We start from the raw sequence: 16,193 nt of genomic DNA on the forward strand, positions 1-16,193 counted from the left end.
CCCGGGCTGTGCGCATGTGCAGCCAACTTTCCCCCGAACGGCTGAGGATGAAGCCCAGGTGCCTCCCACAGAGCCCCGCAGAGCACCTGCCCTATGCCCGCTCCCCAGGCCACAAGCCCAGTCCTTCCCAGGCTCACCACGGGCCCCAAACAGCCAGCACCCACATTCTTCTAGCTGCTTCTATGGGACAGGGCAGCCCTCAACCCGTTCTACAGCTAAGAAAATGGTGGCTCAGAGGGCTGACCAAAATGCTCTCAAAACTACCACTGCTGAAGGGCCACCCCTCCGTGACCCTGCCAGGAGTTAGCATGGGCCAACTGCGAAGGCAACAATGCAGCTTCATGGGCCCATGCGCACGCCAGGGCCTGGGCCGCACTGCTTCGGGGGAGAGGCCTCGTCCAGGCCGAGGTGGCCCGAGGGAGCCCGCGCCAGCAACGCGGCCATCCACGGGCAGGCCCCGCAGGTGTGGGGGGCAGGCCCCGCAGGTGTGGGGAGCAGCGGCGCCCCGCCCCTTACCTGTGTGCGACCTCATGTGCCGAGTCAGGTCCTGCAGGGACCAGAACCTCTTGCCGCACACGCTGCACACCTTCTTCCTCTTGTCTGCCTTGCTGGCCGCGCTTCTCGGAGACTCCGTCTTTGGCTTCTTGTCGTCGTCACTCTTCTCTGAGGACTTCTTCTCAGCCACGCTCTCCCCGTCTGAGGCGCCCTCCGCCTCCTCGCCCTGCTTCTCCCCCGAGGCTTCCGACGACAAGGCCACCCCCTCCACCAGGGGCTCCTCCGGGGGGAGGGTGGGCTTCTCCTCTGGCTCGGGAGCTGGGGCCACCGCAGGGCCGGGCAGCGGGCCCTCGGCACCCCCTCCGCTGGTGCCCGGGCTGTCCTCCTGGGGCTCCTCGCGGCCGTGCGCCTTCCTGTGGCGGCTCAGGGTCCCCTGGAACTTGAAGCTCTTGCCGCAGACGTCGCAGGCGTACTTCTGGTCCTGCTGGGCGGGGCCCCCACTGCCCGCGGCGCCCGCGTCACCCTCGGCCAGCTTGAAGCCCATTAGCCTGCTGGCGAGGTTGAGGTCCAGGCTCTTGTTGCTGACGGTGTCTTCCTCCGGGCCGTCTGCGTCCTCGTCCCTCTCCTCCACTCTGCGCTTGTCCTCGTGCTCCTGGCTCTCCCCAGCTCCCTGCCCCTCCCCATCCCCGGGGGGCACGGCCGGTCCCTGTGGCACCTCCTCTGCCGGGAGCTCCTCCTGGACCTGACTGGGCGCAGGGGCTCCCTCGGCTGTGGGCTGCTCTTTCTCGCGGGAGGTGAGGTCCAGCACTTCGCCCCCCGCCGCTGGTGTCTCTGCGTCCGACTGGCTATCTGTGGGAGCGAGCACAGGGGCACAGGCTGAGGCCCAACGCCACCCAACACGCGCCTTCCAAGAGCCCCACTGGGACTCTCGGCTGGACCCACCTCCCCGAGCCTGTATGCCAACCCCAGCAAGGATGCCTCTTCCCCCCACTCCTTGTTCCCACTCACATCCCCGGAAGGCCGTGGTGAACCTGGGGTTAGTTTACAAAAGGCAAAAGGAGCCTCCACATACACACAGGTTGGGGTCAAGGGGCCAGGTGCTCTCAGAGCTCTGGCCCTCCCCTTCCACTGCCCCCCCCGTAGCGGTGCCCGGCGCCCTCCACTGCCACACACAGGGATGCTCAGGCCCCCAGGAAGGTGTGAGCGACTCAGGGCAGCACAGACAGAAGGATCGGCGAGAGAGGAGAGCTGGTGCATTCCAGAAACTCGCAGCACTAGGGAGGCTGAGGAAGCGGAGCTGTCAAAGTTATTTTTCCAGTGCAAAGAGATACACACATGCAACATACACAGGACCGCTCCCGGAACGTAGTACCTGACGAGTGTCTCACAGAAAATGGCCCAAAGCGTGTACTCTGTGCTATGGTACACGCGCTCTCGCCTGCCGGCTAGTTCCCAGAGTTCTGAGGTGGAAAAGGCGATGCATGCACACCTGTAGGCCTCCCTGGCTGTTGTGAGGACCCCACGCAGTGAGTGGAAACGTCTCCTAGCTCTTCATTTGCTCCTACCTGTCCACCCTCCACAGCAAAACCAAATGTGGAAGTCTCCCAGTTTTTAATGACCTTCCTAAGGGACGGCACTGTGGCAACACCAATGACACCCAACAGACAACAGGATTTATCAGAAGCACCATCTGCTCTTCACTCAGGCTGAATGAGGGCTTAATGACTTCTTCATTATGTGCAAAAACCATGAAGCTGTCTGCTGAGACCCACTATTTAATTATCGATCCAGTGGCCAACTTACTACTGCAGGGATTCAGATTCCTCCGACAATTGGGCTGACAAAATCCACGGTTTCGTGGCACCCAGGTCCGATGTACATCCCTCTGTATGCCAGATACCTAATTACAGTGCCCGAGCCAGCGGATTCTGGCACCTAAGCTGGCCCCTCATGTACGTGACCAGAGTACCACCATGTCCACCTGTACCCATCTACCTGATCAATTCTTTGCCATCAAGGTGGTCCTACAGCAGGGGGCGAAGGAGCTGGCCCTACCCTTGCCATGGTCACACCTGCCTGGGGCTTTTGGCTCATCTACACCCATCTACACTTCCTCTGACATCATTTCATTGGTTTTATTCTGACTGTGCCTTTTGACAGGCACTACTTGAGTATCTCAAGTTTCAGAAAGAAACAAATACTGATGGTGTGAATACAAAATGTGTCAATAAATGATTTTTAATAAATTATCCAAAAGTTTAAAGAAGAGGACTCCTGAGATATACACACCAACGTCTAGGCCTTATTCTACAAAAAAAACTAGTTTTCTTGAATCATCCCAATAGGGAGCATCTATTAAATGAATTTTGGTATAAAGTCTATTACAAAAAAGTATGGAATGCTCAGATCTTAAACAAAAAACTTGATCTCTGGTTACTTTCCTGTTTGTCCCAGTATATTCTAGGCTGTTTCTCTTCATTATTTTTTTTCACCAAAGAACATGGGTTTTCAAGTTCACTGTAGCAGAACATACTTAAGATGATGCTATAAAAAAAAACAGTGATGAATTCTGGAACCAAACCCAAGTAAATATGCTAATCTCAGATTGTCCTCACTCTTGGGCCCTTCCTTAGTTAGCGTGGATAAAGGAGAGCTCACCCTAAATCCCTGGAAAAGCCAACTCACTTCCTCTGGTGAAGAAAAGGGGGCTTGGCTGTGCTCTACAAACTTCCACTAGGGGGCGTGTTTTAACAGGGCAGCCCGTGCCCTTGAAGTTCTAGCCACTCCAACGGATTCTTATTGATTCTTGGCAACAGTAAGACAGCCTCTTCTCATTTCATGAACATCCAGCTTCTAACGCCAGGTCCTACTTTGATCCCCACCTTCTTCAACCGCCTACAGTTTCAAATGCAAGCAGCAGCACAGATAGGCTTCTCTAAGCAATGCCACCTCCCTTACCTGGTAATTCTCTGTCCCTGCCAGTTCCCTCATTCGTGATGCTAAACCTAAGAAAACTGTGTGAGGAAGCAGGACTCCTGCGAGCACTCGTAGATGATAAACCCACAGCTCCTCCTACGGGGAAAGTGGAGACTTTTGTGTCAGCTCGACGATGAAATATCTCTTGCTTCCTAAAATTCCATGTTCCTCAGTTGATGTGATCAGCTACCAATCTAAACACCCAATTGGCCTGGCCAAGGGCATGGCTGTTGGGGAAGTGACCATGTGCATCTCGCCTCCCCAGAAGCATGTCCTGCGGTGCCGTGCTGCCCCCTGCGCTCTTCCGGCTGGTAGGGGCGATGCCCGTAAGGAGCGGTATGAAGCGTCCACGTTTCTCCTGACTTAGAAAGTCACGTGCAGGCGCCCCCCCAAATAGGAAGGCTCCCACAGGCATCACTTGAAGAGGAACCATGAGTATCCCCCAAAGACAAAGTGGGCTAGAGAACCTCTCTGCCCTCGAGAAAGTGAACAAAGAGCTTCAGTCCAATGACTGATGGGCCCCTTCTAGCAGCACTGTTAGCATTCCTTGGGTGGGTGGGTGGGGGATCTAGGGAATATTTTCTTGAAAGAACTTATATGACTGAAAAAGTCAGACTTATGTTATAAAACATGTTTAGGGACTTGAAGCTAGGCATATAAACCTAGAAAACCCCTCAAGAACTTCCTTGGTCATTTCCTGCCCTTTTTTGTTTTGTTTTTATGGTCTTCCTCTAAAGCCTCACTTTTAACTTCACGGGAGGGAGCCCCAAAAGCAAGCTTCACCCCACACCCCCGCCATGCTCAGCTGGCTTTGCAGCTCTCCTTGAAATCACTGAACTCCACCTCCCTGACTCCTTTGTCCCCCTCTTTCTTACTATGTATGGATTGTGACCACAACGAAACCAAACATTTATTTTCTCTTTGCTGGTTTCACATTACAGCTTTCAGTGAATTTTCTTTTCTCAGAGGTTTTGTCCCTTAAAGAAACCCTACACAACGTCCAGGATAGGGCAGATATGGGGCCTGGATGGGCTCTGGCAAAAAAGAACTGGTGTAACAGCAAATTTAAAAAAACAAATACAGACACAATGTAAAGTTTGGTGCTGAACTGAAGCTAAGATGTATATTCTGATTAGCTTTGTGTCTGCAGGCTCCTACAGCTGCCCCACCCCCCGCCCCGTCCCCGGGATGTCGGTAGGAGGCCTGGGTTCCGGACTCATCCACAGGCTTGGGAAGCTGAATGTAAAATGTGCGCCCAGCACTTGGTTCTTCCTTGCCGCCTTGGGAAACGGAGGGCTCCCCTCAATTGACCTCAATGATCCACTGCTTTCCCTCTTTTGGGACCGCTATGGGTAGAATCACATAGCTGCTTTCTTACACCAGGCTTCAAGAAAATGCTCGGGGCTACCAGGTGACACAGTGGCCAGCTACTAAACGTTAAGAGTGATCGTCTGCAGCAAATTTGAGTTCCGCCAGCATCGTTGTGGGTTTCCTGGGGATGGAACAGCTGATCTCTGGCTCATGAGGATCCAAGGTTCCATATCTTTCTTCACCCAAAGATCCTGGCAAGTTATGCAGACATGGAAGCTGGGGGGAGGTGGCGGCAAACTGGCTTACATTTTTATGCCCTTAGAGGGTTTGATGTTAACCAAAAGGGCCTGGCAGTTCAGGGGCTGGCTTGCTTCACTAGGGCTTGAGGGAAGGCATGGGGAAAAGCAGAGGGTTGGGATCAATTCCTCTTCCTGGAAATGCTACCCAATCAGATGTGTCCCTCTTCCCCTGTAACTCAGATAAGGACAAGGGGGCTGAGGAGAAGGGGGGGGGGCTCCCAGAAAACACAGCTCCCCACCCCCACCCACATCTGAGAGAGAGAAGCACAGGACACAATTACAGCCCTGGACAAACGCCTCTGGGGAGAACCTCTCTGGCTTTGAGCAATGGGGAAATGTCAAGCTTCCAAGATTTGCAGGGCTGAATCCACACCTGTTACTAACCCATGGCCAACCAGTAATGTATGTAGGTAACCCACAGCAGCCAATTTTCTGATCTGTTTCGGCGGGGGGGGAGGCACAGAACCCCAGTACTTGGAGATGCCGGAATGTAATGAATAGAGGACAGGACTCAATACAGAAGCTGTAAGGAAAAAAAAAAAAGGTGGCAGGAGACGCATTGAGCAGCCGTTAATTGCTCTGTAGGGGCTGGAGGAAGGAAGCACATATCAGCACATGAGAATAATACCCGGATTCAGGTCAAGCAGAGATGTGATTAAAGAAAGGACATGCAGAGTGCTTTTTCAAACAAGACAAAGTTTTTTACTGGGAAGAGAGTTACTGGAGAGAAAAACACCCCCTCCCCACCCACCACTCCCCTGTGGAGGGCTAGGCATCACTACTTCCTGAAATAACCTGACATCGGAGGGAGCCCATCCCTGCTCTGTAGGATGCGGCAGAGGCTGGGCTTAGAGAAAACAACACCCCAAGCCAGCAGGGTTTCATATCCTTCTTAGATGTGATCCTACAGCTAGAACTGCATCCCCAACCTCGTCTCCCACCTCCAGAGGGGCCCCGCAGCAGGAAGAGAGGGTCTGCTGGGAGCACCACAGATCTCCCCTAGTGGCTCAGGAAAGCAATCTAGGGGCACTGTCAGTGTTTCCCCAGGCCCCCTCCTGCTGCACGCATGCTCCCAGTCCTCAGCAGGGCCGGCTTCTAGGGACCGCCTGCCGAGTCCTACAGAGAGAGGCATGGGAAAGGCAGCCACCATGCTTGCACGGCTGGAGTTCACTACCGTGCTAGCAGAGCTCTCGGAGCGGCCCTCCTCTGTCCCTCTCCTCCTGTCCAGCACCCGGAAGCACTACCTGTGCTATCATGGGGTCCAACATCACTCTCTTTTGACTGGGGGATAAGCCCGTTTCTTCTCAGGGAACAGTTGGTAACTCCGTGTTTGCGCAACTGGTGGCGTTCACAGTTAGATTTGGTAGAAAAGAAGGCATCGCATTTTTGACAAGGGAAGGGTTTCTGACCTGAAGCAGGAAAAAAAATATATATTTATCTGGCTTTCTACTGCAACGAAAAAAAAAAAAGTCGCTTTCCATTCATTCTCCTGGGACAATTGGCATTTGTTTTCCCCCCCATCCAACCCCTTCCTTTAAAACACACACGCACACACACACGCACACATTAAAAAAAAATACTGGTAACATCAACAACCCAAGTGATATCTTCCCTTATCCTGAGTGAAATGGAATGAAGGTTTTGTCTTCAACATGTTAAAAGTTAACAATGAAACCAAGACGTTTAAAACAATAGTATTACAATTAAAAATCTTAACAGTAACAACAAAAAAGATCGAGTAAAGGGATTTTAGAGCACAGCAAGGAAACACCTCCAGTCTGTCACAAAGAGAAGCCACCTCTTGGTAATTTCTGGCGTGGCAAGGACTTCTGATGCTGGGAAATCAAACTGGCACCATGAAGCCCAGGATGTCCCCAGGAGCCATTCTCCTCCCCCTGGCCAGGCGGGTGTGGCCCGCCCACCTGCCCGCCCTCAGTGGCCCTGAAGCAGGGAAATGCACCACCTCCTGTCCGACCTGCTCAGACAGTCCTACGGTGACCTCTGCCCGAGCTCACTGCAGTCCTAGCAGGCAAGGAGGCCCGCTCCCTGCATTACAGGTTCTTTGTTCCCTTGGCTCTATGCCCTTGCTAGTAGTACCTAGTGACCCACAAAGGACCGAGTCTGTGTTGGGAGATCAAGTGCTCTGGGCCACAGACCTGCCTGTGGAGAGAAACGGCTGAGAGGCCCTGCCTCCACCCCACTCCACCATCGGGTAACTCCCGAGAGAGGAGTTCTCTGCTCTGCTTTGCCTGTCTTAATCTTCCAATTTGATTCCTTTTGTAACCATACAGACAATATTCCAAAATGCAGACCAGGGTCCTCTGCAACTTGTCCTGGGTTTGTGTGGCTGGAGGTGCAGGGAAAGCCAGGGCGAGGAGGGAAGGGGGAGGAAGGGGGGGTAAGAGGGATTGGAGGGAGCTGAAGTTCTGGAGAGAGAAGGTGGAGGTAAATCATTTACTCTATCACTGGATTCTTTTGTTTTCCCCCAAGTGCTAAGGTCCCAGTTTCTGGTTTGACAGGGGAACAGGCTTTGTGTACTAACAAACACAACGTCAGAGCTGCAGCCTGCCCTGGGTGCCTCATAACCTTGAGACGGCCACAATCAGACACATGAGTGATCAAGAACTGGCAGCAAAGTCAACCAGCACAAGCCCCTCGCAACACCAACACAGGGGCCCTTCAGCCTCCCAGGGGCGATCCACAGGTGCCCGACCTCGTGCCCATGACAAGCCCAGGCACTCACTGCGAGCTGACCACCTGGGCCTGGCGCCGGGAGGGCTTAGCACAAGGGGAAGGGAGAAAAGAGCACGGCACACCACACAACTCCAGGGGGGCGCAACCCAGCACCGCATCACTGCCCAGCCAAGTTCCAGCATCAGCAGCAAAGAAAGGGGCCATCCCTTCCCTCTTGAGTTCCAAGACCCTTTCAGGAGATGCTTCGAAATCACCAGTGAACTTTTAAGAATACAGATGCCTGGAACCAGCAAAGACCGTGGAATGAGATACCCAAAAGCCTGGCATGTGTGCTTTTAAGGAGCTCACTGGGACCTACAGGATCAAGAGGAGAACCCAAGGACTGCTTCAAAGTTTCCCTCCACAAAGCTCAGGAAATGTTTTCTGCTAAGTTATACAAATGACATTAAAAAAAAAACAAAAAAACAAAAAAAAACCCCGCTTTTGAGTGAAAACTAGTTGTGTTTTATTTATTATTATTAATATTTTTTGGTATATGCTTCAAATTATTCTTGCTTTCCACTAAAAATTGAACATAATCTTTCGCAATTATTCGGTCTTTATTTTAAGTATGAAAAGTAACATTTTATCGTCCAAGATCAAATATCATAGCTTCTCTGTGTCAGGCCAGACTGAGAGGGAGAGACCCAGCTGGGAGTAAAACCAGTCAGAAGCTGGAATGACGAGGAACTGTAAGATTCTTGATTTTAAATAAAATCACCAGTTCCTTACTTCTTCCCATTACATGGTTTACTCTGTGATTTTACAGCTGGGTTTGGACAGCCAGGCTCACGCCCCACAACGAAGATTCAGAATCTTGTGCTAAATTCAGACACTGACCCAATGATGTCAGAAGGTTCTCAAAGTGACAATGAACAGGAACCTCTCAAAGTTCCCCTTCTCACTGCAAAAGCCTGACATTTATGCATTCATTCACTCGGTTACTTTTACTGACGTTTAATTGACAAGTCTTACATTTTAAAGGGTAGTGTGCTCTCTGGAGTGCATGGACAGAGAAAAGCGTGAGCCCCTCCAGTATTTTTAATCAGACAGGTTTCCCCAAAACTTGTTGATTGGTAATGTCCATGGAAAGATCACACAATTCATTTATTTGGGTGACTGCCACAAGTCACTGCTCTCAGCGGTGTTCCTAAATGTACCTGTAGCCACAAGGAGTCTCCTTAGCACCAAAGACCTACGGCCTCCCTCCACCTCCCACAGGAGCCAAGAAAACCACCAGCTAGCCCGTTTCCCTCCCAGAGAGCAGTAAGAAGAGAGCAACCCTGTACTACGTGATGTTATCTGGCAGACACCGGGACCACTGGGAAGAGAAGAATGAACAGCGAGAGTAAGTCCGATCACTCGGCTTCCCGCCCACAGACTTCTTTCCAAGGCTTTGCACCCTCGTGGAGAAGGCTTCTTGCTTTCTGTATGTGACAGAGGTGCGCACACGGCTGGCTGGGCAAACATGGCCAAGGCTGCCACTTCAGAAAGCCAGAAGTAGCCAACAGCACTGGTGTCCAAAGCACTTTCCACGCAGAGGTCTGCACATCGTACTGATTTCAACCCTAATGCCGGGTGCCTGTGAGCGGCAGGTGGGACAGGATGAGTGCGGAGGACCCCAGGCTAGCCAAGAAAAGGCACTAAAACCAACTGGGAGAATCCCAAAATGTCAGAGCTAGAGGCTCAGCCATCCCAGGCTCCCGAACCCTTCATTTTAGGAGAAAAGGGAGCAGAGAAAGAGGGAGATGAGGAGGAGCAGAAATGGGCGGACAGCACTTTGTGTTCTCTTGGCCTGTGGCCTAAATGAGGGGGAGAGGGGAGGGACAGCGGACTGTCCTCTCCCAAAGGAGCAGCACTATTCAGGCAGAGGAGCCAAGGAACCAGGAACCGTCCCTGCTCACCAGGACACAGGCTAGGAGGAGAGTGCACAGAGAGCTCAGCAGGGAAGATGAAATTGGGTGGCAGGCACCGGCTTCCTCCTGAGACACAGGCCACGGGCCCCTCGGCCGGCCGCAGCAAGCCCCACTGGTCTCCCTGATGCTGCCGGCGACAACGTATGCATGTTAAGGTCCTTCTGTGCATTTGCTAAGGGGTCAGGAGGAGGTGGACCCTCGAGACCCAGGGGCAGTTTGCCTCATGACAATCTGAACCCCAGACACTGCTCAGAGCTTTGGGCTGGAACACAGCTACATCTTAACACTACCCCCCCCCAAAAAAAAAGAAAGAAAAAGAAAAAAAAAAGCCTCTTTTCTGTAGACTGCATTTTGTTTACAGGGCCTTTCAGAGCCGTGTTTAACTTCCGTGCGCCTACAAATGTGCCCCCATCTTATTCCAAGGTTTCTGCAGAAAGCCAGGGAACCCAAAACACATGCAGCTGGGGGATTCTTCAAGAGCAGAGCGTCTACCAGGAAAACACCCGTCTGTGGGAAGAGGGGATGGGTCAGCTGGTTTCCCAGGCTCCGTCCAGCTGAGACGCTCGATGAATGGAAAATGTTCTAACACAGCACCAGGCACAGCCAAGTGCTCCATAAAGTTATTTAACAGAAGTGATGCTGAGACTGTCCCTGAAGCTGACGCAGGAGAACAGCAGAGGCAGTTAACAAAGCCCGGGGAACGCGGCTCATACAGCGTCTATGCGGGCCATGCTTCGGTCTCACTACTAGGATTCGGGTCTGTGTCTGTGTTCGCCTCCTCTCCAGCCCCCTGCCAGTCTTCTGCACTGGAGCATGTCGGAACATGTCACAAAGGCAGAAGCAGGCATGCCCTCCACACCGGCCAACAGAGAAGCAGCAACCGCACACCCCCACGTGGGCCAGCCGCAGGGAATGTGACCCAGGCTCTGTACTCGGGCTCCACCAGCTCAGGACCCACCCACAGGCCGCCAGGCTGTCAGCCTCTCTCAGCCTTCATTTCCCTGCTTCAAGATGTGGACAACATCGCCCTCATGGGACAGTCATGAAGACTAGCTCTGGCAGGTGTCTCTGCCGACCCTGAGGGCTCCCCTCAAGTCCAGGCCGGAGGACGTGGTCGGACAGGACATCACGGATGGGTGCAGCAGACACAGCCACCAAGGGTCTAGGAACTGCTTAGGGAGAAGTGGCAGAACATGCTGGTATTTCCGCCCACCCCACCCTACTCCACCTTCAACAAACCTCCCATCTTCCTTGCCTGGTTTCAGAAGCTATGAAACTTTACACCCACTAGGACATTTTGGCATTCAAAAGCCAGGCGACTGAAATGACTGCCTTCACAAGTGGGAACTCCTATCAGGCACGTGCAAGACATGGACACAACTCTGGGAAGGAAATGCCAGCCGCTCCGGTCCTCCTAGGGAGACTGCTGGTTTGCTAGGAAGAGAAAGTCCGGGAATGAATGGCCTCACCCGCGGACAACGTGCACGCTTTCTACTAAGCACAGGACTCCCAGCTGTGGGGAGGGCGGTGGGGGCGGCGTCAGGGGCTGCAGAGGGTAGGGCATGGCGAGAGCCACCAGGTCCAGCCATCTGCTTTCTGAAGAGTGGTAACAGAAGTACTCACTTCTCCAAAGGCTCTGCAGGTGACAAATAAATGTCCCCCAAAAAGGGCAGCAAGAGCCTGCTGCTCGGGGCACCTCCCGTTTATGATGCATTTTCTTTTCTGAACTGCTTTCTTCAGAGAACTGTGACTTGACTTTGTCAGGCTTATAGGATTTCAAATAAAAATGACAGTCTGAAAATGTAACATATACTACACAAATCTACAAATTCTGATATTGGAGTCCTTTGTGCACAGGCATCCCAGGCTTGCTGCCACCTGAGTCCTGGATTCGAGGCCCCACCAGCCCAGAGAGACCCCCCCCAACAACTTGCTCTTCCCTCCCCGTTTCCCAGGGAGGGCCTGGCGACCTCCCCCCCTCGTTAGTAGAAACAGCCTGCCATGGGCTTCTTGGGAAGCTTCTGTGATGACCACCCTTTCTGAATGAAGCCTTTCCCCCTGGGTACAGAGCATGGCTCACACCTAGTTCCCAGTACCTTCCCCTTACTGGTCCTTAGCCTTGTAAGCCTTGTAACTGACTAGGGTTGCCAGATTTAGCAACCAAAAACACTTCGGTCTGAATTTCAGATAAACGACAATTCAATTTTTAGTCTACCCCCAATACTGCATGGAAAAATACCTACACTAAAAATTATTTGCTTTTTCTCTGAAATTTAAATTTAACTAGCATTCAGTATTTTACCTGGGAATCCTGTATCATACAATTCTCTATTGGGTTTTAGGTCCTACCCATCAGTATTCGGGTGGTAATCTCCAAAAGGCTAAGGATCTCACCCAATTTAACTTTAGTTCAATGATATAAACTCTATATAAATATTCAGTAGATCAGAATTAAGAGGAAAGCGTATGGTCATGTGAGACTATGCGAAGCACCTGGTACAAAATTACTTAAAAATGTATCCTCTTCAATTTCTCTTTAAAAAATCAACATGCAGAAACTAACACTTGAAAAATACTTTGGGATATCGTTTTGGCAGTTTAAGTCTGAACATCAGACTTAGAACATTACTATATTTGGGTGTTTCTCCAGAACGGCTAATGATTTTAGTATAAATAAAATTAAAAAAAAAATTCTACCACTATTTGTCACTGATTTTCCCCATAATCGGGAAGCCGGGATTGCCTTAGTGAAATGACAAGAGGACTGTGAAATTTGCACTATTCCCTTTAAGAATATATGGAGTCAAAGAAACATCACGGAACATTCAAAATGTGAAAAGCTGCTCTGTGGACTGGGGGTGCAGCGGCTCCTGCCAGAGCGGCAAGTCCACCGTGGCCAGTCCCTTAACACCAACTTCTGCTTTCCCCTCACTGCCTCCTGTGGGTCACCAGGTAATCTTGCTACATCCTGCGGAAGGGATGAGGTGGACAAAGTCGGTGATCCAACGGGCCCAGGACTGTTTTCACCCCCAAACATCCACATGTAACACCTGCCTTCACCAGCAGCCCTTGGGGGGGCCCAGACAGTGGCCACAGGTGATTCTGGTGACAAGGGCACACAGGGAAGAACTCTTGGCACCAGCAGGCAAGCCCCCTGCTTCCGAGACTGAGGGAGAAGCTAGAAATGGGGTCGTGGGGAAAGGGTCCCATGCTTCCGAGCCTGCCCCCCTGTGCCCCCCTCCCTGGCCGGCCAGGCCAAAGCCTCCCCACGGGCAGGAGCACTCCCGGCCTGGCGGGCCCTCTTACCAGTGTGGGTAAGCATGTGCCGCTGCAGGGAGCTGGCCCAGGGGAAGACCCGCGGGCAGTGGGGACAGGTGATCTTCTGTAGACAGTTGGCATAGGAGTTCCGCTTCACCCTCAGCAGCTTGTCTTCGGGAGGGCTGCCCTGCTCTTCGTCACTGGGCCCGTGGGGGTCCGCGGGGGCTCCAGCCACTTCGTCCTGAGCGTCGTCCTCTGTGGTCTGTAGAAACGGACTGAACTTGTTGGTGTCTGTCGTGGCCAGCATCTTCTCGATGCTGGCGAACTCCCCGCTGGAGTCCAGGTCCACACCGCTGCTGCTGGAGCGGGGCCGGCTCCTCATGCCCTTTTTCCGGCCCCTCTTCTTGGACAAGCTCACTGGCCCCTGCTCGGTGGGCGAGGCCGCCTCCGGGCTGGTGGCAGGAGGGGGTGGGTCGCTGGATTCTTTTGGGCTGCTGGTGTTGGTGGGGGCGGCGGCAGCTCTGGGGACAGCGCTTCCTAAGCTGTCGGGGGCTGTGCTGTGACTGCCAGTGCTCGTGGGCCCTGGGTCGGCCACCTTAGCTTTCAGCAAGGTGGGGGCTGAGGACACAGATGAGATGATCTGGGCGATGGAGGCCAGTGGGGGCAGCTCTTCCGTCACGGGGGGCTTTGGCAAGAGCAACGGGGGCTTGGGGCGCAGCGGCCGCAGCAATGCTGGGCTGCTGATTAGGGTGGAATTGCCCAAGATGGGGGAGCTGTTGACCAGAGCTGAGGAGTAGATGGGGACAGCAAGCTGCACAGAGCCCTGCAGGGGCTGAGCGTGGGCTTCCAGAGTGGAGGCTGCAGAGGCCACGGGTTTTTCCAGGACCCCGCTGGGCCCCAAGGTCACTGGCAGGGTGGGGCACGGCGGAGGACAGGAAGAGGGCTGCTCCCCGCTCCCTGGTTCCTGCTCAGGCTTCTTGGCTTCGCCAGGAGCAGACACATCCTTGTCTCCTTTCCTGAAGTTCTTGGGGATGGACAGGTCGATGGGCTCCATGGAGCAGTCATAGGGCGCCGAGGAGGAGGGGCTTAGGAAGGAGGGGGCATTCTCCTGCTTCACCTGGACCAGGGCCAGGCCCTTCTGGGAAAAGTCCAGGGGCTCATTGAAGTCCACCGTGAAGTTGCTGGCAGGCTCCAACTTGACGGAGATGTGGGGAGGCAGAGGCTGGGTGGGGCCCCCGTGAAGAAAGCCGTTCTGCGGCTCCAGGAAGGGGCCCAGGGGTTTCCGTTCGCCGAAGGTCCCGCCAGCGTCCTCGATCCTCCCTGAGGCCTCGGCAGCCGCGTCGGCGGGGCTCAGGCCGTCGGCGGCCAGGACGTAGCTCTCGATGTCGTGCTCGGGCACGTGCAGGTGCTGCTTCAGGATGTGGTGGATGCAGTTGCGCTTGGCCGAGAAGGCGGCGCTGCACTCCTTGCACTCGAAGGGCTTGCGGCCCTTGGGGCAGCCGCCCAGGCCGCGGCCGCAGTGCGTGCGCATGTGGATACGCAGCGCGCGGTAGTGCTTCAGGTCCTCGCCGCACAGCCGGCACACCGTGTCCGGGGAGCAGAAGGCGTCCACCATCTCGGCCGCGCTGCTGGTCACGTACTCGATGTTCTTCTCGATGTCCTTGCGCGTGGCCTTGAGGTGCTTCTTGCGCAGGTGCCGCTCGCAGTTGGCCTTGACGGTGAAGGGGTAGTGGCAGATCTTGCAGATGTAGGGGCGCTCGCCGCTGTGCGTGCGCAGGTGGCGGATGAGCGCGGCCTTGTCGGCGGCGATGTAGTCGCAGATGTTGCACTGGTACGGCGAGATGCCCAGGTGGGAGCGCACGTGGGCGCGCAGCACCCCGGAGAAGGCGAACACCTGGTTGCAGAAGCGGCAGGGGTAGAGCACCTTGCGCATGGCCGGCGTCTTCTTGCCGCCGGGCCCCGTCATGATGGCCTTGAGGTCCCCCTCCGTTATCTCCTGCTTGATCTTGGCCTCCATGCTCAGCGGTAGCAGGGCCTCGATGATGCTGTCTTGCTCCAGCTGCGTCTTCATCTCGGCCTGGCCGGGCAGGTCTGCCCGCGGCTGCTGCAGGAACAGCTGTGTGGCTGTGTCTGGCTGGGCTCCAGCCTGCGACGGCAGCAGGTGAATACTGGAAGCTGCCTCCATGGGGCCTTTGAGGAGCTTCAGGGGCGGCGGGGGGAGGCTGGGGCTGATGCAGCCGGGGGAGGCCTGCTGGGCGTTGAGGAGAGGGGGGGGCGTCGATGTGGCCACCACCGTCCGCGGGGTGACCAGGGGCTTTGGCTTCAGAGGGGGCATATGTTTGAAGATGGCCTGCAGAGGGGCCGCGGGGGCCTTGGAGAGTGGCGGAAGACTGATCTGAGGGGGAGCCGAGGCTGCCATCTTCAGGATCTGCTGGATGTCCGCCAGCTCAATGGCCGACTCACCGGAGATGGGCTTGACCACAATACTGCTGTCGGGCTGGATGATGAAGCCCTTCTGGAAGGGCTGCAGGGACAAGTGCTTCATGCTCTCCTTGGTAGCCGGGAGGACCGTGAGAGAGCCGCCCAGGGAAGCAGCTTCGAAAGGAGACAGACTCAGCATGCTGGTGCAGCCCGGGTCCTGAGGTAGCTGACACTTGAGTGTCTGGAGCTGTATTGCTTGGTTGTCATCCGGCAAGGGCTCCTCGGTGGGGGCAGGCCTGACGTCTTTGGTGTGCTGCAGGCCCAGCAAGGCCAGGAAGACCTTCTGGTCCAGGGCATCCCCGGGCAGGGTCTTGGCCTGCAGTCTTTCCCGTGCCTGGTCCATGGCGACGTGGGTCTGCCTGTGCAGGGCGAGCGAGGAGAGCATGGGGAACGCCTTGTCACACGTATCGCAGACGAAACGGTGCTGCTCGCTGATGCACCTTCGCAGGTTTGTCTCACACCAGGCCTGCGTGGATGCCAGGTTGGCAACAGCAAGGGAAGAAAGAGGATGGAAAAATCATCACTACCCCGAGATGCAGAAGGTATCTGTTGTATAAGCTGCCCCAGTCCGCAGCCCTGGCCTCCCCTGCTTGCTAATTCCTGGTCTGGACTGAATCAGCAAAACCCCAAAGCATCTTAAGCATCATCTTGCCTGATGAATGACATCAATCCCTAGGGTACCTCAGAGAAGCAATGAAATACGGTTAAGTCACAATAGCACAAA

General features: G+C 54.4%; 1 protein-coding gene across 5 annotated transcripts in view; it reads right to left on the bottom strand.

Annotated features, from left to right (window-relative positions):
- Window positions 1-16,193, bottom strand: part of RREB1 (ras responsive element binding protein 1) — a 126,096-nt gene that overhangs the window by 4,355 nt on the left and 105,548 nt on the right. For 4 of the 5 annotated variants that reach the window (XM_034660364.1, XM_034660365.1, XM_011219492.3 and 1 more), the window contains 3 exons: window positions 13,037-15,935; window positions 6,326-6,490; window positions 517-1,344 (listed from right to left, as the gene is read on the bottom strand). In XM_034660364.1, the coding sequence (XP_034516255.1) occupies window positions 517-1,344; window positions 6,326-6,490; window positions 13,037-15,935 (3,892 nt within the window). The remainder of the gene's footprint in view (window positions 1-516; window positions 1,345-6,325; window positions 6,491-13,036; window positions 15,936-16,193) is intronic. The other variant, XM_019795019.2, reaches the window with a different exon arrangement.

This window comes from Ailuropoda melanoleuca, chromosome 5, assembly GCF_002007445.2.
Source record: "Ailuropoda melanoleuca isolate Jingjing chromosome 5, ASM200744v2, whole genome shotgun sequence".
NCBI lineage: Eukaryota > Metazoa > Chordata > Mammalia > Carnivora > Ursidae > Ailuropoda > Ailuropoda melanoleuca.